Source organism: Benincasa hispida, chromosome 8 (assembly GCF_009727055.1).
Source record: "Benincasa hispida cultivar B227 chromosome 8, ASM972705v1, whole genome shotgun sequence".
Taxonomy (NCBI): domain Eukaryota; kingdom Viridiplantae; phylum Streptophyta; class Magnoliopsida; order Cucurbitales; family Cucurbitaceae; genus Benincasa; species Benincasa hispida.
This window is the reverse complement of record NC_052356.1, coordinates 50,918,700-50,943,190: the sequence shown is the minus strand read 5'-3', so window position 1 is coordinate 50,943,190 and position 24,491 is coordinate 50,918,700. Positions and strand designations below refer to the sequence as shown.

Here is a 24,491-nt window from a genome sequence, read left to right as displayed (position 1 = left end):
ACCGCAATGATGAACTTGTATATGCAATCAGCAGCCTAACACTGCAAAATGGGCAAATCAATGCAATTAGTCAAAACACCACAAGGTGTGCGACTTGCGGTGATGGGCACGCAATGGAAGAATGCCCACAGAATCCAGAGTCTATTTACTTTGTGAAAAATAACCCCTTTTCGAATACCTACAACCCCAGGTGGAGAAACCACCCCAATTTTACATGGAAGAATCAGCAGCAGAATTTCCAACCTATGGCGCAGAAAAAAGAGCCACCTAGATTATTCCCATACAATAACGGTCAAACAAGAAATCAAGACACCGCAATGATGAACTTGTATATGCAATCAGCAGCCTAATACTTCAAAATGGGCAAATCAATGCAATTAGTCAAAACACCGCAAGGTGTGCGACTTGCAGTGATGGGCATGCAATGGAAGAATGCCCACAGAGTCCACAGTCTATTTACTTTGTAAAAAATAATCCCTTTTCGAATACCTACAACCCCAGGTGGAGAAACCACCCCAATTTTACATGGAAGAATCAGCAGTAGAATTTCCAACCTATGGCGTAGAAAAAAAGGCCACCTGGATTCTTCCCATGCAATAACGGTCAAACAAGAAATCAAGCCAATAACTCACAACCGCCGCAATCTTCCTCCCTGGAAAGCCTATTGAAGCAATATATACAGAAAAACGAAACTGTACTTCAAAGTTAGGCTACGTCCATCCGCAACCTAGAATTACAGATAGGCCAGATTGCAAGCGAGTTGAAGAGTAGACCGCAAGGGGCTCTGCTAAGTTCAACAGAACGCCTACGTAACTCGGGGGGAGCAGGTAAAGAGCAATGTCAGGTTGTGACATTGCAAAATGGAAAAATTGTAGAGGGAGAAAGAAAAGAGCCGAGTCAGACTGCTCCCATTGCGTTGGAACCTGGAACTGCGGTGACATAAGAAGAAGAAGGAGAAAAAGAAGCAATAGAGCCAGAAGTTGTGTCAACCTGAAAGCCAATAGAGAAGGGGACCGTGAGAGTGCAGTTACCACCTTTCCCATAGAGACTAAGAAAGAAAAAGAATGAAGAGGTACAGTACCAACGCTTTCTGAATATGTTAAAACAATTACATATTAACATTCCATCCAATGAAGCGATTGAGGAGATGCCTGCCTACGCAAAGTTTCTGAAGGATATGGTAACCAAGAAGAGGGGAGCTGGTAAGTTTGCCACGGTGGCTTTAACACACAATTTGAAATCAATCATTCCACCAAAGATGAGCGATCCTAGAAGCTTTACTATACCTTGCTCCTTAGCAGGATTGTACATCGGGTAAGCCTTGTGTGACCTTGGAACCAACATCAATTTGATGCCTCTATCGATCTTTAAGCAGCTGAATGTGGGGCAACTTGTGCCCACAACTATGACTCTTCAACTGGCCAATAGATCTCTGGTGCATTCAGAGGGAAAGGTGAAGGACGTGCTGATAACCATTGACAAATTTATCCTACTAGCCGACTTCATCATCTTGGATTACGAGGGCGACAAAGATGTGCCCATCATCTTGAGGCGACCATTTTTATCAACAGGTCGCGCCCAGATTGATGTGCATAAAGGGAGATCACTTTGAGCAATAATAGACAGAAGCTCAAGTTCAACATAATCCATGCCACGAAGTTTCCTGACAAAGAAGACCTGCATGACTCAGACGATGACTAGAAAAGTTTGACGAAGAGAATGAAGAAGAGGATGCAAACGCATCCATTGCTGCCTGTAATGCGGTCATAACAAAAACAAGCAAGGAAGAAGAGCTGATTGCAAACCAAGAAGAAGAGCCAACAGAAAAAAAAGAAAGAAAAACAACTCAACCGTCCCTAGTAGAACCACTAACATTGGAATTAAAGACCCTGCCGAATCATTTAAAGTACGCGTTTTTTGGGCAAAACGAGAAGCTGCCAGTAATTATTTCCTCCGAACTTAACGAAGACCAGGAGAATGCGTTGATGAGGATTCTAAGGAAACATGTGCGAGCAATTGACTGGACACTCGCCGAAATTCGAGGAATTAGCCTAGAGTATTGTATGCACTGCATTTGTCTCGAAGAAGACCATAAGACAACGACCAAACATCAGCGCAGACTCAACCCTGAGATGAAAGAGGTCATCAAAAGGGAGATCATTAAATGGTTAGATACGGGCATTATTTATCCTATAGCAGATAGCACGTGGGTCAGCCCCGTGCAGTGTGTGTCGAAAAAGGGTGGCATGACGGTAGTCTNCCCGTGCAGTGTGTGTCGAAAAAGGGTGGCATGACGGTAGTCTCGAACGAAAATAATGAACTAATACCGATAAGAACCGTCACCGGGTGGTGCATTTGCATGGACTACTGCAAGCTGAATGCGGCCACAAAGAAAGATCATTTTCCCCTACCGTTCATTGATCAAATGCTAGACCGTCTAGTTTGAAATGACTTTTTCTGTTTTTTGGATGGCTATGTCAGGTATAACCAGATTATGATAACTCCAAAAGACCAAGACAAGACCACATTCACCTGCCTATATGGGACCTTTACTTTTCACCGCATGCCGTTCAGCCTCTGTAATGTGCCAAGCACGTTCCAAAGGTGTATGATGGCCATCTTTTCAGACTATCTTGAGGACTCTGTTGAAATCTTTATAGACGACTTCTCTATTTATGAGAACACCTATGAAGTCTGTCTAGCCAACCTGGAGAAGATACTGAAGAGATGCGAAGAGACGAATCTGGTGCTTAACTGAGAAAAATGCCATTGTATGGTAAAGAAGGGCATCGTGTTGGGGCATAAGGTTTCCAGGGACGGGTTGGAGGTGGATAAAGCAAAAATCGAAGCAATCGAAAAAATTCCACCTCCAACAAGTGTGAAGGTTGTACGAAGTTTCTTGGGGCATGCTGGATTCTACAGACGCTTTGTTAAAGACTTTTCGAAAATAGCACGATACTGAGTGCGTTGTTGGAGGCTGACAGAAAATTTGATTTTGACGACAATTACCTCAATGCATTCAGAGTTTTGAAGAATGCGCTAATTACTGCACCCGTGTTAATTACACCTGACTAGACACTTCCTTTTGAAATAATGTGCGATGCAAGCGGGTATGCGATGGAAGCAGCTTTGGCACAGAAGAGAAAAACAATCTTACATCCCATCGCATATGCGAGTAAGATGTTAAATCCTACTCAGACCAATTACACCACCACAGAGAAAGAGCTACTTGCGATAATTTTTGCATTGGAAACATTTCGAGCATATCTGCTGTGAGGAAAGGTACTCATCCATACTGATCATTCAGCAATAAAGTATTTAATGACAAAGAAGGACGCAAAGCCGAGATTGATCAGATAGATTCTCCTCCTTCAAGAATTTGACATAGAAATAATCGATAGAAAGGGGACAGAGAACCAAGTTGTGGATCACTTGTCCAGATTGGAAAACCTTGAGGTTGACCGCAACGAGTCAGAGGTGAATGCGGTGTTCTCAGATGAACAGTTGTTCCATATTGAAGAATTTCCTTGGTATGCTGACATAGTCAACTATCTGGTTTGCGGATAATTTCCTGAAGATTATATCTACCACCAACAGAGGAAGCTCAAACATGAATGCAGATATTATTATTGGGATGAGCCGAATCTGTATAAAAAGGTGGCAGACCAGAATCTGCAATTATGCGTATCAAATACTGCTCAACAACGCATATTATCGCAGTGTCATGACTCACCATATGGTAGGCACTTTGAAGGACAGCGTATCGCAACCAAGGTTTTATAAAGTGGATTCTTTTGGCCAACATTGTTTAAGGATGCCGCTAACAACGTAATGAAGTGTGATCGGTGCCAACGCACAAGTAACATTTCATGGAAACATGCAATGCCGATGAACACCATTTTAGAGCTTGAATTGTTTGATGTGTAGGGTATTGATTTCATAGGACCATTCCCTCCCTCGAATTGTAAACATTATATTTTATTAGTCGTCGACTATGTATCCAAGTGGGTAGAGGCAGTGGCGTGTGCCGCAAGCGATGCGGCAGTAGTCTTTCGATTCCTAAAGAAAAACATTTTCACTTGTTTTGGCACCCCATGTGCCATAATAAGTGATGAGGGGTCTCACTTTGCCAATCATACTGTTAAGGAGCTGCTGCACAAATACAACATTCTCCACAAAGTGGCCACTGCATACCATCCAGAGATGAATGGTCAGGCCGAAGTGTCCAATCGGGAGATTAAGCTGATAATCGAGAAGGTAATAAGGCCTTCACGAAAAGATTGAGCAACAAATCTCGACGATACGTTGTGGACATATCAGACTGCATTTAAAATACCAATAGATATGTCCCCATATGCGTTGGTATTTGGTAAGGCATGTTATTTGCCTCTGAAGCTGGAATACAAGCATTACGGGTGGTGAAGAAACTAAACTTTGATTTGAAGAAAGCAGAAGAAGCGCGAAAAATTCAACTGGTCGAGCTAGAAGAATGGAGGATTAACACATATGAGAACGCAAAGATTTACAAGGAGCGCACCAAGCACTGGCACGACAAACACATATGCAGTAAGAACCTTCAAGTTGGGCAAAGGGTCTTACTATTCAATTCACATCTACGGCTCTTCCTCGGAAAACTAAAGTCACGTTGGTCCGGACCATACATAGTTAGACAAGTATTTCCGAATGGCACGGTTGAATTATCAAATGATGATGGAACCAACATATTCAAAGTTAATGGGCAACGAGTAAAAGCGTATCATGGAGAAGGCTGGCATCGCCAAGTCGACTCCATTGAACTGAGGAACTTTGAATAAAGAAGGAAGTAGTTCGTCCCTGCGTTACCAGACGATCAAAATTCATCAGGGACGCAAGTTTTGGGAATCATGGAATCTTCAATTCTTCTCTTCTTATTCAATTCACTATATCTTTTCAGTCTTTATCTATTCTTACTTTTCTTATTCTAAAAAAAATATATTTTTCAGTAAAAGAATTTTGTTTTGTTTAAAATTATTTAACCCTCTCTCTAATTTTCTTGCAACAATCGAGGTACTGGATTACAGAGATGTTACACGAAGAAGAAACTTATCTTATTCCATCACCGCAATCCAAAGAAGATAGATCACCGCAAAGAAGGTTGCATCAATATATAATGCAGGAGACAACGCAAATTTGGGGGTTGTATTCTTCCTTATCTCTATTTCAAATCTTGCACTATCGCATCGCATTTTAGTTTTAAAAGTTTTATCACCGCATCCTCTTTGATTACCGCAATCATTTGACATGGATAAATTTAGTAAGTTACCGCATGCTGTCTCTTTGCCAATTATGATTTCAATGATGAAAAACATGCTTCTATTACTTTCGTATATACTAGAGTCAAATTAATCTTAAGATAGTCACCTCATGAAATATTTCTAGAAGTTAGAGGTCCACTAGCTTTCTTTCAAACTCTTTTTACGAAGCTTTCTAAAAACATCGCATGACTTCTTTCAATCTTTTGGCAATGAGGACTTGCCACATTTTAAATTTGGGGGTGAGGTATTTATTTTCAACCTTGCTATTTTGAAAAAAAAAAAAGGAGGACAATTTTGAGAATAACAACTCCACTGTCAATGCAATGACAAAACCCATGTTGATAAGTGTTAAGTTGTGAAGGGCACTTACTTGTAGTTGGATGTCCGCATGACATACGTGGGGGAAAGCCAAAACGAAGGTAAGTCGTCAGGATCAACACATAAATAAATGGTCGCAACTCTACTGCCAAGTAGGTATGAGTTTAGTCTGAGAAAGAGTGCATTGCTCGTGGTTGGATGTCCGCATGACACACGTGGGGACAAGCCAAAACGAAGGCAAGGCACTTGGATCAACGCAAGGTTAGAAAAAAAATATAATGTCAAGAAATATGCAAGGATAAAAATCAATTAACACCCTGGTGGAAAAGTTTTCTTTTTGAAATAAATCATGCGATGTTCTGGAATTTAGTAAAGTTCTTTTGAAGGTTAAGCTTGTGATCCCTAGGTCTTAGAAATATTTTAAGAAGAGACTTGAATAAGGCTTAAGGAAACTTTGGTGTATAGGAGTTGAATGAAGTATCCTTGAGAAATCTAGGAAAAGAACATTACGGTCGACCTGCTAAAGGAAATCTTTAGCTTATGCTTGAGGATAAGCATTATTTAAATTTGGGGGTGTGATAACAGACAGAAATACACGTTATCATAGTGCTAAGTTCTTAAACAATGTTGGCTTGCGTTGATAAAATGTGTTAGATTGCGTCCAGAAAGCATTAAGTTTATTACATTGCAATCGCATGCGTTCATCATATAGAAACAGTTAATTTTTGTATTTTTATGCAGAGTATGCGTTGACGCAAGGCAGAAATTGTGATCATAGGAAATCATTGGTCGAGCGCAGCATTACTGCAAGGCTTTGCAGTGATTGTGTTTGCTAACATTAGCTCAAAAAGGATTGTCGCAACTTTGTGGGTGCATCTGGGTGAAAGGCATAATAATCGCGATGGTCAGAAAGCTGATGACGGTTAAATCCAAATTAAGTTGACAGTCGCTAACGATAACAAGTACATCCAGATTTTCAGTGACAAATATTCAGCGCATCAGTCAGGGAATTAAAGCCATCCCATCTGTGTAATCATAAGAGAGAATTCATAAGTTCAGATCAGTTAGCTCAGCACGTCTTTGTCCATAGTTTTCCTTTTTATTTTGAAGCAGAGAAAGAAAAGAGTAGAGACCCTGGAGATCGCTCAGGGAAACTCAAGAAAGAACCTGAGGCGTAGAAGCAAAGAGCGGGCTGACTCATGCGAGAGCGAGATTATCTTTTGAACACGAGTAGAAAGACAGTGTAAAAGCCTGGGAAGCAAGAGATTACTACTAGGCTCTTTATTCTATTCTTGCATTGTTGTTCTGTACTTCATCTTTATATTTATACAAAGTTCTTATTCTACATCTGTTCACTCTCTTAGTATGCATGAGTAGCTAAACTAGTCGAATGGGTTGAGAAGAACTAAGCTAACATGACCTAGGAAGTTCATTGCTTGTGATTATCTTGTATTATGTTATGCCAAATATCCCTTTAGAGCTACTCGAGAGAGAGTCTAAAAAAAGAACCTAAGACTCGAGAGAGCTAGGTAAGAATCTAAACTCGAGATAGCAAGATTAGAACTACATAAACAAGATATAGGGACTTAGAGATAAGCTTTATTTGCCAAACTGCATCGCATGCATCCTAGGAATGATATTATGTGGTCGCCATATTTGTGTGTGTGTCATTTTGTCATTGCATAAATAAGAATAGAGGCTTATGTGTAGGTACTATAGACTTATCGCATATATCGCATGCGTTCTAGTCTTAGAAGCCGTGGCATTTGCATAGAAAGGTGGTTTACTATTGTATGCATGTTGCATGAACGCATCCTAGATAGTGTTAGCCGAAACTTTTCTCAACCTGTTCACACCATACTCATCGCATCTTCCGTTTTATCAACTCTTTTCAAAGTTTGCCGCATTTCTTTATTTTTCATTACCGCAAACAACAACCTCAACAACTATTGATTTATTTGGTTACCGCAAACTTTTCCTAAAAATTACCACCGCAACCTGTTTTCCCAAGTCCCTGAGAGGGACTTACCAAGAACTCAGTGGGGTTTACACTTGGATTCTACTGAGAAAAATTGAGTGCTCAATGCAATTTCATCATCGCATATCATCCACAATTTCACTTCATAAAACAACGCATCACCTAGTCAAGATAAGGCCTAAGAATTGGGCTAAATGTCCAATGCACAGTGACCTTAAGAATTAAACGGTTTGACTTTAAAAGGAGAAGTACATTAAGAGGATTACCAAAAACAGTGAGTGGCTTTAAATGCTTTAAATTCTTTAAGTGAATTGCAAATGCTTTATGAATGTTTTAGTAATACATGTTTACTGAAAGCTATTTATGACAACTATTCTTAAATAGTTTCCAATCTCTCTTTAATGTCATGTTTATGCTATGCATTTTAATGATCATGAGTATGCATTTGTAATGAATTCTTTAGGGAAACTAAGTCATAAAGAGATAAGAATGTGCCTTAGAACATACGAATAACTCAGCACTGAAGGACTAAATGAGAAGGTACTGGAGCTTAGTCTTGATGTGAGATTTGCATAAATAGCTCAGTACTGAAGGACTAAATGAGAAGGTACTTGAGCTTAGTTCTAGATACGAGTTCAGCATGAATAGTTCAGTACTGAATGACTAGATGAGAAGGTACTGAAGCTCAATCTTAGATTTGAATAGCTCGATACTGAAGGACATAAAGAAGGCATTCGAGCAGCTCGATACTGAAGAACACTAAGAAGGTATCTAAGCAGTAGTACCTAAGGTACGATGGTACTTAACTAGAACCATGCACATGTAAGTGAAGTTGATGTTGAGAGTTGAATAAAAGGGTTCCTTCTCTCAGTTAAGTAGTAATGCAGTTATGTATGGTAAAGAGTGAGCAAGAGGGCCACTCTCAACTAAGGCATAGTTCAAAAAAGCATAAAATGTGATTTTTTATGTTAATGATTACGTGAATGATGGTTGCCTAAGTTTATGTTTCAGTTAAAGCTTTCAATTTTACTATCAAATTTATGAATGATGCTTATGTTTTAAAAGTCACTCACTCACTAGGCTTCCAGGTCATGTTTTCAAATGTTTTTCCCCTTCAAGGTAGTGGTCAGTTCCCAGAAGACATCTCTACTGCTGCTTTGCCACTCAAAGACATAGGTTGAAGGAAGCTTAATTGATGACTCTGTATTTGTTAGTACACATATGTCTGTCATATAGGGACTAATGTTGTATGTTGGGCTCATTAAGTTCTAATATACATAAGTGCATGTATGAACAATGCTTAAAACCTTGTAATGTAAATGTGTTAAGTTTTGAGTTAATTTGTCCAGTATGTTGTTGAAATGTATGTATATCAGGATTTAAGACAGGTCAAACAAGTTGGTTAGGCAGTAAATGCCAGCAAAAGGGTTGGTAACTACTGCAATCACATCTCCTTCCAAGTTAAGAGAGTGATCTAGGGCGGGGTGTGACATAACATGACTTGAATCTTGAGTGAGTTGTAAACTCCTACCTATGAGGGCGGTCCTTTGATTTGTATGGGTAAGAGTGGCCAGATCACCAACTCAACAATCCCACCATTTTGGGGATTCGTTAGATTGGGGAGTTGGAAACACAACTACACAAGATAGAATTCACTCCTTCGTCGAGATAAAGGTAAGTAGATAATTGCTCCTTTAAGAGCTGATTCCGGATCTTAAACATTATGGCGTCACACCCTCTCTTGGCCTGATAGGGGTTTAGTTATAGTTGGACTTTGAACTATTGTTCATTAGAGGGATCAGTGGTACTTAAAGAGTTGATGTAACTACAGGGGCAAAACAGTAATTTGGTCCAACTGTACTTACGAGTAATTACTGAAGGGTCATCATACTGTTGATTGGTTATATCCAATGGACACCAAAATATATTTGTAGTGCGAAAAGTGCAGTTGTCGGTCTTTAGTGAAGTGTTCAACAGTTAACAAATGGTGAATAATATAATTAAAGAGTTCAGTTAATTATTCATGTACCATTGAAGCTTCAAGCTTTAGATCCATGAGGTCCCCTTGGTAGCTCAATAGGATTAATTAAGAATCAGTTTTTGGATTAATTTGAATTGTTCAAATTAATAGAGGGATTTAATTATGTATGATATATTAAGTTAATTCAATTATATGTGATATAATTGTTATAATGTATTTGATACATTATAGCTTAATGGGAGAAAATAAACATTTGAATGAAATTCAAATATAGTTTCTATGAATGGGATTCATAGTTGTTAAATTTAATATAAAAATGATTTATATTAAATGCCATATAAAAGAGAAAAGAAATTATAGTTTATATTGTAGGTGATACAATATTAAAACTATAGGTTATATGTTATATTTGATATAACATATAGTTTAATATATATATATAATATGATAAGTTGGTTATCATATTTATATTTATATTATTATTATTTTAATAATAAAGAAGGGAGTTACAACTCCCTTCCCCCCCCTTTTTTCTCTCCACCCACATAAATAAGTGGTGGTTATATTTGGCAAGTAGAGAAGAAAAAAGTTTCTCCTTCTTCTTGCAAGGTTGAATGATTGAGAAAGTGAAAAGGAACGACAAAAGAGTTTTGTGGTTTTGAGTTTTTGAGAGAGTTCTCAATCTTTCTTCCTCTTCATTAAGTTGTCCCTCATAACCAAAATAGCCAGAGCCCACCACTCTTGGGTTCTCACCTTGAGAATACCAAGGAAACATTCGTGGTAGTGTTCGTTCGTGTTCGAGATTAATCTTGAAGAAAGGTTTCAAGTTGTTTGTGAACTGTTCGAGGGAAAACGTGAAGAAAGGTCTTCAAAGGTGAGGTTTCTTAAAACCCTTTCTAAAGCATGCTATAATTTAGAACTAAATGCATATCTTGTTACTTGTTTACCATAAAATTTTATATTCAATGAAACTGGAATTTGGTCGATCCGCTTCCACTCAAGGTTCTCTCCCCAAAGAGTTCCTTCAAACTGAAACATGTCCTTCAACATCCTTTACCTTGTCTGGCTCTAACTATAGCTCATCTTTGTCCTCAGTGACACATAACACATTGAAACCCAAAAAAACAAAGAGATGAGACCGATTGCTAAACCTCAAAACGTACAGAAACGGCCGGCCAATTCCAACCCAAAACATAAACAGACTGACAAAGAAAAAATTCACTTACCCAAGAGCTTCAAATGTCGACAGCAGATTCGAATGTCACAACAGATGGATGATTTTTTTATTGATTTCAAATTGTTGGGTTTTATGTCCCAAAACTCGCAGTTTGTAAAAATAAACATATTCTATGGTCAATAAACTTATTATTGATTCTATAAATTACATACATGAAAGTCTAAATCCAATAAACTAAGATCCATGGCTATTATATGAATACTTGAACTTTATATAGAGACATAGAGATGGATCAAGTTCAAGTAAACAACCCAAAACGGTCTATAGTACATGATTAAGGTTTGGTACCTTATTCTGGTAACACTATCGGATGCAACCTACTCTATAGCTATTACAAGTTGTTGTAAAGATACTACAAACAAAGTGATCTAGATTCATTCATGTATTGACATGAGGAGTGGGGCATCCTATGCATTGAGTTTGTATAAGATTGGACCAAGAAATAAGTCACTCTTACTTTATAATGTTGTTTACTGTATAAGGCTGACTAGATGACCTAGGTAACTCGATCTTAATTCTGAGCTAACTATGAACTCCTGTTTTATTCGGGATTATCCTTAGATTTGCATAGGTGAGGATTGAATCAACAACACTGGCTCAATAAGCCTCCCATTTCAAGTGTAAGACTGGGTAGATAGTTGGGGACATAGGGTGCAAGACAGAATTCACGCCTACCCGATTTAGAGCTGTCTCTTATACACATCTAGATGTGTATAAGAGACAGGATTTAGAGTAGTGTGATAAGTTAATTTGAAAACGTTCAAATTAGAATTAAACAGAATTGGAGAATTAATTAATATTTAAATATGATTTAAATATTAAATTCATGAAGGTGGTATTTGTGTAAAATTAATTTAATATTTGATATTAAATTAATTAGAATTAATTAAAAATTTTAATTAATTATTATTAATTTTATTAGAAAATTAATTTGTGAAATTAATTTTGTAAAATTAATAAAGTTTTTAATTTTGAAAACTAAATTGATTTTGGAAATCAATTTATAAAAAAAATTAATTGTAAAACACAAAAATATTGTAAAATCAAAAGTTGTAAAATTCCACTCATCTTCTCTAATAGCTCACTCAAAACTCACTTAAGTTTTTGCTTCAATTTTCCAAGCATGAGGTACTCTCCATGTAGCCTTCTTCATTACATGATCGTCCTGCAATAAATAGAGAAGATTGGAGTAGAAATCATTCATGCAAATTGTTTGAAATGGCTGAAGTTTTGTTGAAAATTTGAGAGGTTGAAAAAGTGTTTCTCAAGCTTCTACAGTAAACTTCTTTTCCAAATTTCCTTCATTCAAACTTATTTTGAGTCCCACAACTCAATCTAAAGCTCCAAGAGAATAGTAGGGAAGATCTTGAGGTGGTTCACAAGAAGAATTGGAGAAGATTTGCAACTGAATTCGAGTTTCAAGAGGTTCCACAAAGGTATGACCTGAAACCCTCTTATTATTGTATGAGCATGCTTTATTTACCGTCAAAATTAATGAATTAGAATGCTTATTGATCCTTGTTGATTCCGCTGTATGTTGATGTACTCCTTCACAAATGCAGCGAGATTGAGTGACACAAGAGTACCATTATGTTTGAAGAAAGAAATTTCAATACAGCGTATGGAAGACAAAAGATAAGGGCAACTTCATAATCTGGTATGGCGATGACATCAGCAGAGGATCATTTGGCAATTCTTTGAAAAAAGAGGTCATTTGGCATTTTGGGCCCAATATTTGGGTCATCTATACAAATTTCCCTAAGTTTAACTGAAAAATTTTAACTGTTTTACATGATATTTTTCAAACTAAATCCGAAGGGATATAAAAATTGATACATTTATGAAAGTTTAGAGTTGAAATTGATATTCTTATGAAACTTCAGGGTTTAAATTAATTCATTAATTAGTTTGGAGTTTAAATTTATATAATCCCCCAAATTTTAGGTTTTAGTTTATATAATTATTAGTTTAAGGTTTAACTTGATACAACTCTAAAGTTCAGAGATATAAATTCATATTTGCCATTATATTTATTTTCAGTTACTACAATATTGTCATAGGAAAATATCGAGGTCATTTTATTCGCTGACCTACTCAGAGTCTACTCCTCTAGTAACAAATTTTGAAAAGAACAAATATGAATAGATTCAATTGAAGAAAATAAATATCTCAATTGATAGTATATATAATTATCGAACTGAGACCACGTTTACCTCATTAAAAACGTAATAAATCAATGATAATGTTAAAAGTGAGCCTCATTTAATTATATTTGGTATTATTTACTTGTGCTTTACATCCATATTGATACATGGGGTCCATTTTTAAATTTGTAATAAGAAGACACAAACTAATTGACGAGTAAAGCGTACTCAATCTAATTGTGTCTGGGAATTACGTCATATCGATACCTTCCTTGTTACCATTACGGTTACAATTATTTTTACTATTTCAAATGACAAATTATGAGTTTTGATACATTTACTGTTATCATTATCGTTACCGTTACCATTCCTATTTGATCCTCAGAGATAATCGATAACAGAAAATGTAACAAAATTCATAATTCTAAGTAAACGCGATAAAAAACAATCCAATTACATTTATGATTCAAGCTCATTACAATTGATTCATCAATAGAATTCCATCACGATCATATCAATTTCTATTACGATTTGATAAACATGGTCAAAATTTAGTGTCTGTAAAGAGGAATATTCAAAGGTGCGGCATTGAATTGAAATGAACAAAAATCTAGAAAGTTAATTGTGATGAATGGTAAAAAAAAGAACTTGGATGGGAAATTGGGGAAGAAAGGACAGAGGCGGCACGGCTCAAGTATAAGAGCGACACTTGATATAAAAGCATGTGGAAAAGCCAATGAGGAGAAGGAAATAAAAATGTAAAACTTCCACACTCACCCTCCATTTTCCAGATATTTTAATTTTCATACCTGCTGACCTCTAGTTGATTTGTCAAAGAAGAGAAAGTGAAAAGCCACATTTCTTTCATTCAAAAGTAATTTAGAAAATAGATGTCATTTCATTACATTGTTTATTGGTTGTTATTGATAGATTTGAACTAAAAGACATGATTGACTTTATGGTGAAACTTGAACCAAAAAATCACATTCTAAGACCCAATTAAAGCATGAGAAGAGGGAAGTTTGGACCTCGATCTCGACCAAAGATGAAGCCGAGACCAACCTTCACCATTTGATGAATGAGGCATGTTGTAACCTAATTTGGGCATCAAGAATAATATATTTTGGATCAAAAACCCAAATGACTTCTTTAACCTTAACCTTAACCTTAGCCAAGGATGAGACCAAGAGTGAGTCTTCCAATTTGAGGAATGAAGCATGCTAAAATGCATGTAGCTTAAAAATTAACCTAATATAGCTTGAAAATCTTGATATTGATATTCTAGGTTGTAATTTCACTATAAATACATCATTATGACTTCAAAAGAAATAAGTTCATTTTCACCCCTAAAACTTTTACTACAATAAAAAAAATCTCTTATTGACTTAGGCATCGGAAGTGTTGTGCCAAGTATTATACAGATGTCTAGATTCTTCTTGTTTTACATGTTACATCTTTCCTAAATTACAAATTTAAATGTCCCATCAAAATTACATGTGTTTTCCCCAATACTCACATTAAACAAAAACTAAACTATTTCGAAAATAAAAATAATTTATCACACGCACCTAAATGATTTTCTTTGAAAATGGTGTGAGCTTCCTACAATAAAATATGAGAGAGAGTTCATTAAAAAAAAGTTTTCTTTTTCATGCAACACATTACACAAATACTAAGAAAAATTTTATTGCCGTAAAAGAATATTTAAAAATTGTGTGAGCTTCCTACAGTGAAATATGAGGGAAAGTTCATTAAAAAAAATAAAATAAAATGAGAGGGAGAAAAGTTTTATTTTCCATACAATACAGGTACTAAGAAAAAAAGGACTTTTCCGACCAATAAATACGATTTCCAACACCGACTTGACCCTGTTTCTAATTTTCTTTCCAGGCGTTCCAACTTGGAGATTGACTTCTTAGTCCTCTTTTCACCAATTCATTCTGCAAAATCTTCCTTCTGGGTTCATATAATTCCTACGATTTTTTCACAAACCTTAAACAAACCCACTTCTTCAAACTCAATTACTTCTTTAACATGCTCAATTTTCTTACTTTCCTCTTCTTCCTCAATTTCCTTATCCATGGAAAACCTCAGACCGTAGTTTCTGACCCATATCGCAGTTGCTTGTCCGGGAATTTCACTCACAACAGCACCTATCAGTCCAACCTCAATCTTCTCTTTTCAGCTCTCTCCACCAACGGCCCTCCAAGAAACAGATTCTTCAATACTTCCTTTGGCCGACCCCCAAACGACACCGTTTACGGTCTATTCCAGTGCCGTGGAGACGTCGCCGACGCCGTCTGTCGAACTGTCTTAGCCACCGCAACAACAGACGCAGAGCGGCTGTACTGTCCTCTGAGAAAAGGCGCTGTGATTTGGTACGACGAAATCATATTCCGCTATTCCGACCAACCTTTCTTTTCCGTCATTTCCTTAATCCCAAATTTGCAGTTACTGAATACGGGTGATATAGACGTCGACAAAGCTCGATTCAACCAGCTAGTCATGTCCACATTGAGAGCCACCGCGGCTCAGGCAGCTGACGCTTCTTCGGTGGGCGGATTGTTTGCAACCCAGATGGCTAATTTCACTGGAGATCTAATCCTTTACACATTAGCTCAGTGTACAGGCGACTTGTCCAATACGGATTGCGAAGAATGTTTACGCCAAGCTACAAATGGAATTCCGAGTTGTTGTACTAATAAACGAGGTGGAAGAGTTCTGCTTCCCAGCTGTTATGTTCGTTACGAAGTTTACATGTTTTACGAATTAACACCGACGAATTCCGTACCCCCGCCAGCAACTCCCACGCCTAATTCCAGAACCCCAACACCGGCTCGTCTTCCGTCTTCTCCTCCGTCAGGTAATCTCCGTTCTGTTCTAGAGATGTAGTGTCATTTAAGCTTATGGGTCAATTAAGATGTCGAATTTTGTTGAACAGGGGAAAGAAGGTCCTCAACGGTGTTAATTGTAGCCATTGTGGCTCCAATTGCTGTCTCCATATTGCTTTTTGTTGTGGGATGTTGTCTCCTACGCCGGAGAGCGAAGAAGAGATACTTTGCTGTGAAGGAAGATAGTGGTATTTGTTGTTGTTTAATAGAAGTTGTGGAATTCAAGTAGATTGATTTCTATAAATATATGAAGCAAATTTTGGGTATGATTTATTATGTGCAGTCGTTGATGAGATGACCACTGTGGAATCTCTTCAATTTGATTTCAAAACAATCGAAGCTGCTACTAACAAATTCTCAGAGGAAAACAGGTTGGGAGAAGGTGGATTTGGTGCTGTCTTCAAGGTACCAAACAGTTGCCTTAACCTCTTTTCTTGAAAAATTAGCAAATTTCTTTCAGTATTTATGAATAGAATTTTGAAATATTTTGTATGTTGCATACTTCAGGGTAGGCTTGAAAATGGACAAGAGATAGCAGTGAAGAGACTGTCAAGAGGATCTCTGCAAGGTTCTGAAGAGTTCAAGAATGAGGTTATGTTGGTTGCTAAGCTTCAACATAGAAATCTAGTGAGGCTAGTGGGATTTTGCTTGGAGGGTGAAGAAAAGATACTCATCTATGAATATATTCCCAATAAAAGCCTCGACTTTTTCCTGTTTGGTTCGTTCTTCTCTCATTGTTTCTTTTATTCATTCACTTCATATTTCTGTTTATGTTTGATTCCCTTTTGTCTACTTCAATTTGATTGTTCAAAATGTGTAGATCCAGAGGGACAAAAGCAGTTGAATTGGCTGAAACGTTATAAGATCATCAATGGAATTGCTCGAGGGATATTGTATCTGCATGAAGATTCTCGTCTTAGAATTATTCACCGTGATCTTAAAGCGAGTAATATCTTGTTAGATGGAGATATGAATGCAAAAATTTCAGATTTTGGAATGGCAAGGATTATTCAAATGGATCAAACTCAAGGAAATACGAGTAGGATTGTTGGTACATAGTAAGTCTTCTTTCAAACACTAAAGCTTTCGTATGGTACCTAAACTTTTGAAAGAAAGGGATAACATTGGCATATTATTGTCGTCATTTAAGCTACAATTTCAAGTTACAATTAACTTAATTTTTTGTTCTTAAACGACTTAGACTTGTCATTATTGACTATTCTTATATTTCAGTGGTTACATGTCTCCTGAATATGCCATGCATGGAAATTTCTCAATGAAATCTGATGTGTATAGCTTCGGAGTATTGGTATTGGAGATTTTAAGTGGTAGGAAAAACAACACATTTTACTTGTCAGATCTTGCTGAAGACATTTTGACCTATGTAAGTCGATGATTCTTACCCTTAACAAAATTATTTAACCTAGCAAATGATGCATTAAAAACTGAACTCTCAAATTCACTATTCTTTGTTTTTCTTGTGTCAGGCTTGGAAATTGTGGAAGGATGGAACACCATTAGACTTATTGGATCCATTGTTGAGTGACACTTACTCAAGAAATGAGGTGCTTAGATGCATTCATATTGCTTTATTATGTGTCCAAGAGGATAGTAAGAGCAGACCTTCCATGGCATCCATTGTTCTTATGCTTAATAGTTATTCCGTTACTTTGCCATTGCCGGAAGAGCCAGCATTCTTCATGCGCAGTAAAGACAATGGCATTACAGACACTGATCATTCTACTAGTAAATCTGTTAAGTGCTCTGTCAATCAAACATCTATATCTGAATTGCATCCACGATGAAGTATATGCCTGTTTGGTTATGGTACTAGAGCCATGTATTTTCTGTACCTAAAAGTTTTACCTTTTAAGATATATCCGAACTCAATATGTATATAAATAGAGTTATATGATAAAAAAAATTTAATAGCTTGAGTCATTTGTTGTTGAATTATCGATTGATCAAAAAAATTTAAATTGATGGATTATGGTAAATTTAATTATATCAACACTTAGTATTAATATTATTGTTATCTGAATCTTCAAACTTATGGATGTTTGGTTATCATTGTTCTTTGAATCATTCTAGCCTAATGATATGCCTCCTCAATTAACTAAATAATTGAACGGAGTCTTGTTGGCTTTCAACTTATAAAATTTTCCCTACCTAAATGCTCGGTATCATTGTGCAATGGACCATTGTTGTCTTGCCTTTTTTTTAAACAAGATTGTAAAATATCACCCTTAAAGTATGATGATAGTTCTAATTACACCATCAAATTGGACCTTCAAACTTATAATAGTCGTAAAAATTGGACTTTTAAATGATAAAAATTAAACCTCGAACTTATATAATTCTTAATATTTCTTTCCTCTCTCCTTTTTCTCACTTCATTCTCTCTTCTTGAAGTTAATTATCAATATTAATTGGGGAGGAAACAAACATTGCAGGGGCTTAAACACATGACTTCTTTGAATCAACTACTTTGATACCATCTTAAATCATCAATCGATCCAAAAATTTAAACTATTGGGTGAAGGTAAATTTAATTATATATCATCTAATAGAGAGAGAAGAGAAATATTAAAAATATATTTTTTTTTTCTAAGTCATCTTGCCATATAAGTCCTATAGTAATTTTTTTTATTTAAATTTAATAAATCTATTTATAGAGAGATCTTTTAAACATATTCTAAAACTCAAGGACTAAAATGACTAATTTAAAAGATGAAGGATCAATCCCTTCTATTCTTCAAAACTTAGGGACCAAAAATATATTTTTTTGCTATAATTTTTACGAAGTTTCGGAAAATAGTTCTATATTATCTTGAAACTCATTTGACATGTTCTTTTATGACTAGATCAAGAGGTGGACTTCTCTTCTTCCTTTACATTTTTTTTTTCTTATTGTACACTTTCTTTAATACAATAAATAAGGAATTTGAAGATTTGAACTTCCAATCTTTAAAAAAATGAAATGAGTATGTGTCAAATACCCTCTTATTCTTCCTTGTATATTTATTAGATTTTGATGATGAATTTTTGGTCACTTTAATGTGATGAATGTAATTCTTTAATATATAGCTTAATCATTTCCAATTTAACCATTTTAAAATTATATTATTTCTCCTTAGTTGAGACAAGTTTATAACGCCTAACAATGAATACATTTCTAGATATTTAAATAAAATAATCACATAAGGGGAAAGAAAGGATTATTTCTGCCCCTTTTTGTTTGAAGTTTTGAGGGAAATTTACAAATACTTTCTTCTAATATAGACTTATAGCATAACTTTTTTATTTCAATTTCTGTCTCTATACAATATATGATACCATGTAGAAAGTATATTATTATAGTTTTTAATGTTAAAAAAAGACTACTTAAAACTTGTCAATCAATTTTCTAAAATTTAAAATAAATAAATAAAGAGAGAGAGATAAGATAAGAAAAGAGAAGAGAAGAAAAAAAGGAAAAGTGGATGTTAATGTGAAAAGGACAAGTTATAAACATGTGGTCAATTATTCAACATCTATCTCTTAGTATTGTTTTATTTATAAGTTGTACACTTCTTTCTACATCATTTTCTAACTACTTTTCTTTTTCTTTTTTCTTTTTTCTTTTTTCTTTTTTTTAAAAAAAAACCTACTATTTTTTCTTTCTGAAATTAAATGGTTGAAATGACATCAACCCCGAAGGACAAGGATCATTTAACTTTATCACTTTTTTCCCTTATCTTGACTTGGCCATTGACTTGATCCCATCCCTAGATCGGGGCGTTTGTTTAAAATTTTTTAATGTCAAAGAATTAAGGATGATCGGAAATTATGAATCTGGAAATAAGATTGATGGGAATCAAAGATAATTGTGTTTGATTGTGCATAGAAATATTATCTAAATTTTATGGGAACAAATTATCTTTGTATTTAATTTATAATATTAATTGTGACAACTCTATAAAATTTTATAGATTAATTGATAAACAATGAATTCAATTCAAAATTTTGAGAAAAATAATTATTTAACAATCAAATAATAATAATAATTAAATTATTAATTACAAGTCTTTGTAAAATGAGTAATTTATAATTAATATTACTAGAATAATGAACAATTATAAAATATTAAATTAAACCAAATTTACCTTTTAATAATTAATTTACACAATAATAATTTTAAACAAAATAATTTAATTTAATCTTCATTGAAAAGTATGAATAAAACAATAATAATGAACGAAAATTAAAATAAAAATAGGAAAAGATGAATAATAAATAGAATGAAGAAAGGAAAATAATATATATATATATATATATATATTAAAGAAAAAGTAGAAAAGAAAAATATGTAAAAAATATCACATAAAATAGAAAAATGATTAAAAATAGTTGAAATAATAAATATAAAAGAAGTAAAAATAATGAATAAAAAAAGAGAAAAAAACAAATGAATAAATGAATAAAATACGGAGGAAAAAAAGAAGAAGAAGCAAAAGTGGGGTTTCTTAAAAACCCACGAGTTACGATAGGAATATGCATTCAAAGAGATCATCCTTGATGCTTGAGAAAAATGTTATTTAAGTAAATACGTCAAATTCTCCAACCAAACAAGGATTTTATATATCCATATCCATTCGCACCTTCTATTCCCTCAAACTAAATCACTTTATTTTATTATCACAACTTTACTTTATCGCACAATTTTACATTACCGCAATTTAAATACCTGTACGCACACTCTTTTATTAATTGAAAAAACATCGGTCGCATATATCACGAACGTAACGCATTAGCTAAACAATCCCTGTGTTCGACCTTGGATCACTTCGAGAAACTTGCGGTGGAATTATACTTAGTTTCAATGCAAGGAAACTTGTGATAATGCATAGCATACTACAAGCATTCCATTAATAACGCATACATCTAAAAGTAGTAACGTATAAAGTCTGAATAAGCACAACACAGCATCCACATTCCATTTCCATCTTTCAAGTCATCAAGTTTATAGAAGCATGAGCTTGTATGGTCCATCATTCATCCCCATCCACATGCTTATTTAGAATCATCGCATCATTTTATGCCCTTCAATCGTTCATAATTAAGACTTTCATTTCACTAGGATGACCACAGGTAACATGACCTTAATCCTGAGTGAGTTGTCAACTCCTGCCTATGAAGGTGCTCCTTTGATTTACATGGATGAGAGTGGCCAAATCGCCGACTCAACAAGCCTTCCACTTTGGCAATTCGTCTAATTAGGGAGCTAAGAACTCAGCTACACAAGATGAAATTCACTCCTTCCTCGATGCAGGGGTAAGTAGATAAATTGCTCCGTTAAGGGCTGATTTTAGGACTTGAACAATATGGCACCACACTTTCTCTTGGCCCGAGAAGGATTTAGTCATAGTGAGACTATGTATTGTTTATTAGACGAATCAGTGGTACTTAAGGAGTTAGATGTAACTACAGGGGCAAAACGATAATTTGGCCTAGTTGTACTTACGAGCGATTTGTGAAGGGTCATTGTACTGTTTATTCGTTATATCCAATGAACATAGAAATATATCTGTAGTGCGAAGAGCGCAGTTTTTGGTCTTTAGTGGAGTGCCCGACAGTTAATGGATGGTGGATATCGTGATTAAAGAGTTTAGTCTGTCATTCACATACCATTGGAGCTTTAAGCTACAGGTCCATAAGATCCCCTTGGTAGCTCAATGGGTTCATGTTGAGAATCAGTTTTTTGGTTAGTTTTAAATGTTCAAATTAACAAGAGGGCGTTCGATTATATATGATATTATTAAATATAATTCAATTATATATGATATAATTTTGATGATGTATTTGATACATTATTATTTGTTTGGAGGAATTAATATAAATATGATTTGTAGTAAATGCCATAAAAATAGAAAAAGAATTATGGTTTATATTTTGCATATGATGCAATATTAAAAATATAGGTTATAAATAAAATATGATAAGTTAGTTATTGTATTTATTTATAATTTATTAATTATATGATAATTGATATTTTTTTTCCTCAATAACCGACCTGAGTGGGTGGTTATACACCGTTTTATGGAAATTGTGATATAAAAGAAAATTGGTTTTTTTCTTGATCCTTTGTATTTATTTTCATGAAGCATGTTGTAATTTACGGTTAATGCATAATCTGTTTAGTATGATTGTAAATGTTTGGGTTCTTTCACAATGAAGTTTGGAACGATCCACTTCTGCTCGAAGGTTCTCTATATTCAGAGTTCCTTCACTTCCCCCATGCAAATACCTTCCTAAAGGAGGGTGCGCCCAAGGCACCACGAGGCTGAGCACGAAAGAAACATTACAAAATGATGAAGGAGGCTGCATGATATGTTGTCACACGTCCTTCTTCCACTTACTATAAACACTTTCTCCATTCACCTTGATATTGACCCATGCACATACCTTCTTAGGGAGAGTGTGCCTAGGACACTACGAGACCGAGCATGAATCTCACCATGTGACATCTTTAAGAGAACGTGAGTGGAAAAATAACATATCATATGTATCTTGTTTCTCCCATTAAGTGTTCTATTTTTTTGGTTTATTAACTTAGAAAAAGTAAGGCTAAATTATTTTAACTAAGTCCTTGTTAAATTTTCTTATAATGCTTATATTGAATAGTTTAACAATATGTATGTTTGTTCATTAAACTCTTTTAATGAAATTAATCACTTATTGCATGTTTATGAAATAGTTGCCAAATTCACCTTCCAGGTCGTTCCCAGGTAGAGGAGTTCTGCTTCCGTCAACTTAAGAACCTCAGTCTAGATAGAAAGTTCCTTAGACAAAGGTCCCTTATGGGAAATTATTTTATAAATTTAATCTTTTAACCAAGTTTATTTTAACCCTATTAAAACGAATTAAAATATTAATCCTATTTCTAATCTCATTAGAAATGTGTTTAACATAAGTCTAGGTGAATTAATTTTAAATCAATTAAAATTAATTTTTTTCCCTATGATTTTAATTCTAATTTTATTGAACTTAAAACCTCTATAAAACAATGAATTTGTCAAAATCTTTTTCGTTTGCATTATGATGACTTTGATTAAATATAACGTTTATATTAATCTAAGTAATGTCATGCTCAATGCAAAATTCATTTTTCATCTAATTACAACGCTTATAATTATCATACATGAAAAATAAACATACATATACATTTCTCTACATCATACATTATAACATTTATGATGCATGAATATGCTTATTCAAAACATGCATTCAAATAATATAACAATTACATTATAATGTATGACCATGATTATATTAATCATGTAAGCATATAACTTTTGTATGATGCATGATTATGTTTATCCTAAGGTAAGATTTTAAAATTACATGACATACATTATGCAACATATAAAACATACAGTTAAATAATACATCATATGCATATAAAACTATATAAAAGCTATGATAGACCAATATTGGCACCCTAATTTTAACAAAATTAAAATTACAAAGGAAAGTTGTCATCCTTACGTCGAAGAGACTCTTGCGATCAGTTATCTACCAGGTACCTTCCATGATGCACAAACTGAAACGAACAAGGAATTTTTGTTGAACTCACGCATGGCAAATGAAGTGCTCGACGCATGGGTTTCGAGTACTACATGCGTTGGACAATGAAGTTCATTGCATGGGCATCGTCCCTCCCATGGGACTGTGAGCATTGCATCTACCGCGACTAAGTTCCTTCACCGCATGGGCATCGACTCACCACCTGGGTATGCTACTTACCGCATGGCTTTGCATTCAACCTTGTAAGTGTCGACGCATGGTATACGTTTACGCGCTTATCTTCAAGCTCCTCTATTTTAAAAGGTCATCACCCCATCGCATGGAATGCATCCCGCTACAAACCATCATCGCATACCATCTTGCCGCAAGCAATCACTGCATGCTAAGATACTAGGCATTACGAGACAGAAGCAAATTCTCTATTTTTCTTTGCAAATTTGAGCTCTGGACAGCTTCGTTTCTAACTCTGAACGACCCAGAAAATACAGACTCAATTGCAAAAGTAAAATGTCAAACAATAGTCCCTTATATTGATCAAATCAACATAAAGTTTTACAATCTATGGTGCCAATAAATGAAATTATCTATCAAGCAAACCTTATACATTTTCAAGCAAAATGCAGAAAACTAACCTGCCTCATGAATTGATTTTTGTTTCAAAAAACAGGAAATCAAAATGCAAGAAAAACATTTGTTCTGATACCAATTAAAGGAATTAAATTCCCAAGGAAGCGTGTGCCTTGCATTTAGACATTCGTTTCTTATGAAAACAAAAATAGTAAAATAAAACATGCATTTATAGGATAAATATTCAAACAAAAACATAAGCATACTAGAAAAGAGGAAGAAGAGAAGAAATCAAAACTCACCTTTGTTGATTCCTCTAACTTTCCTCTTCCATTGTTGTCAACGATCTCGAACTTTTCCAATAAGAAGGACACCACCAACAAAGTTACCTTGATATTCTCCAGGATTCCAAAGTACTTGGAAGAGTGGTCTCTAAGAACTTTTTAGGAGAAAAATGGTAGAGAATTTCTATAGAGAAGTTAGAGAGAAAGTAGAGGATTGGAGGCTAGATTTTT

The 24,491-nt window shown here is 35.0% G+C and overlaps 1 protein-coding gene across 2 annotated transcripts; it reads left to right on the top strand.

The window, feature by feature from the left end:
• Window positions 1-14,815: 14,815 nt before the first annotated feature.
• On the top strand, window positions 14,816-17,784 carry LOC120082492 (cysteine-rich receptor-like protein kinase 10). 2 transcript variants are annotated; one of them, XM_039037684.1, is made up of 7 exons: window positions 14,821-15,815; window positions 15,894-16,031; window positions 16,127-16,248; window positions 16,351-16,561; window positions 16,664-16,901; window positions 17,077-17,227; window positions 17,331-17,784. In XM_039037684.1, exons 1-7 carry the CDS (start codon window positions 14,987-14,989, stop codon window positions 17,646-17,648), a joined length of 2,007 nt encoding a protein of 668 aa, XP_038893612.1. In that variant the 5' UTR covers window positions 14,821-14,986; the 3' UTR covers window positions 17,649-17,784. The 2 variants fall into 2 exon arrangements, with proteins under 2 accessions (XP_038893611.1, XP_038893612.1); XM_039037683.1 differs by having other exon boundaries at window positions 14,816-15,815; window positions 16,351-16,901.
• The last annotated feature ends 6,707 nt before the right edge of the window (window positions 17,785-24,491 follow it).

Coding starts and splice junctions, on each gene's coding strand:
- LOC120082492 (XM_039037683.1), top strand. CDS start 14,987: ATGCTCAATTTTCTTACTTTCCTCTTCTTCCTCAATTTCCTTATCCAT. Junction 15,816..15,893: donor TCCGTCTTCTCCTCCGTCAG/GTAATCTCCGTT, acceptor TTTGTTGAACAG/GGGAAAGAAGGTCCTCAACG. Junction 16,249..16,350: donor GATTTGGTGCTGTCTTCAAG/GTACCAAACAGT, acceptor TGCATACTTCAG/GGTAGGCTTGAAAATGGACA.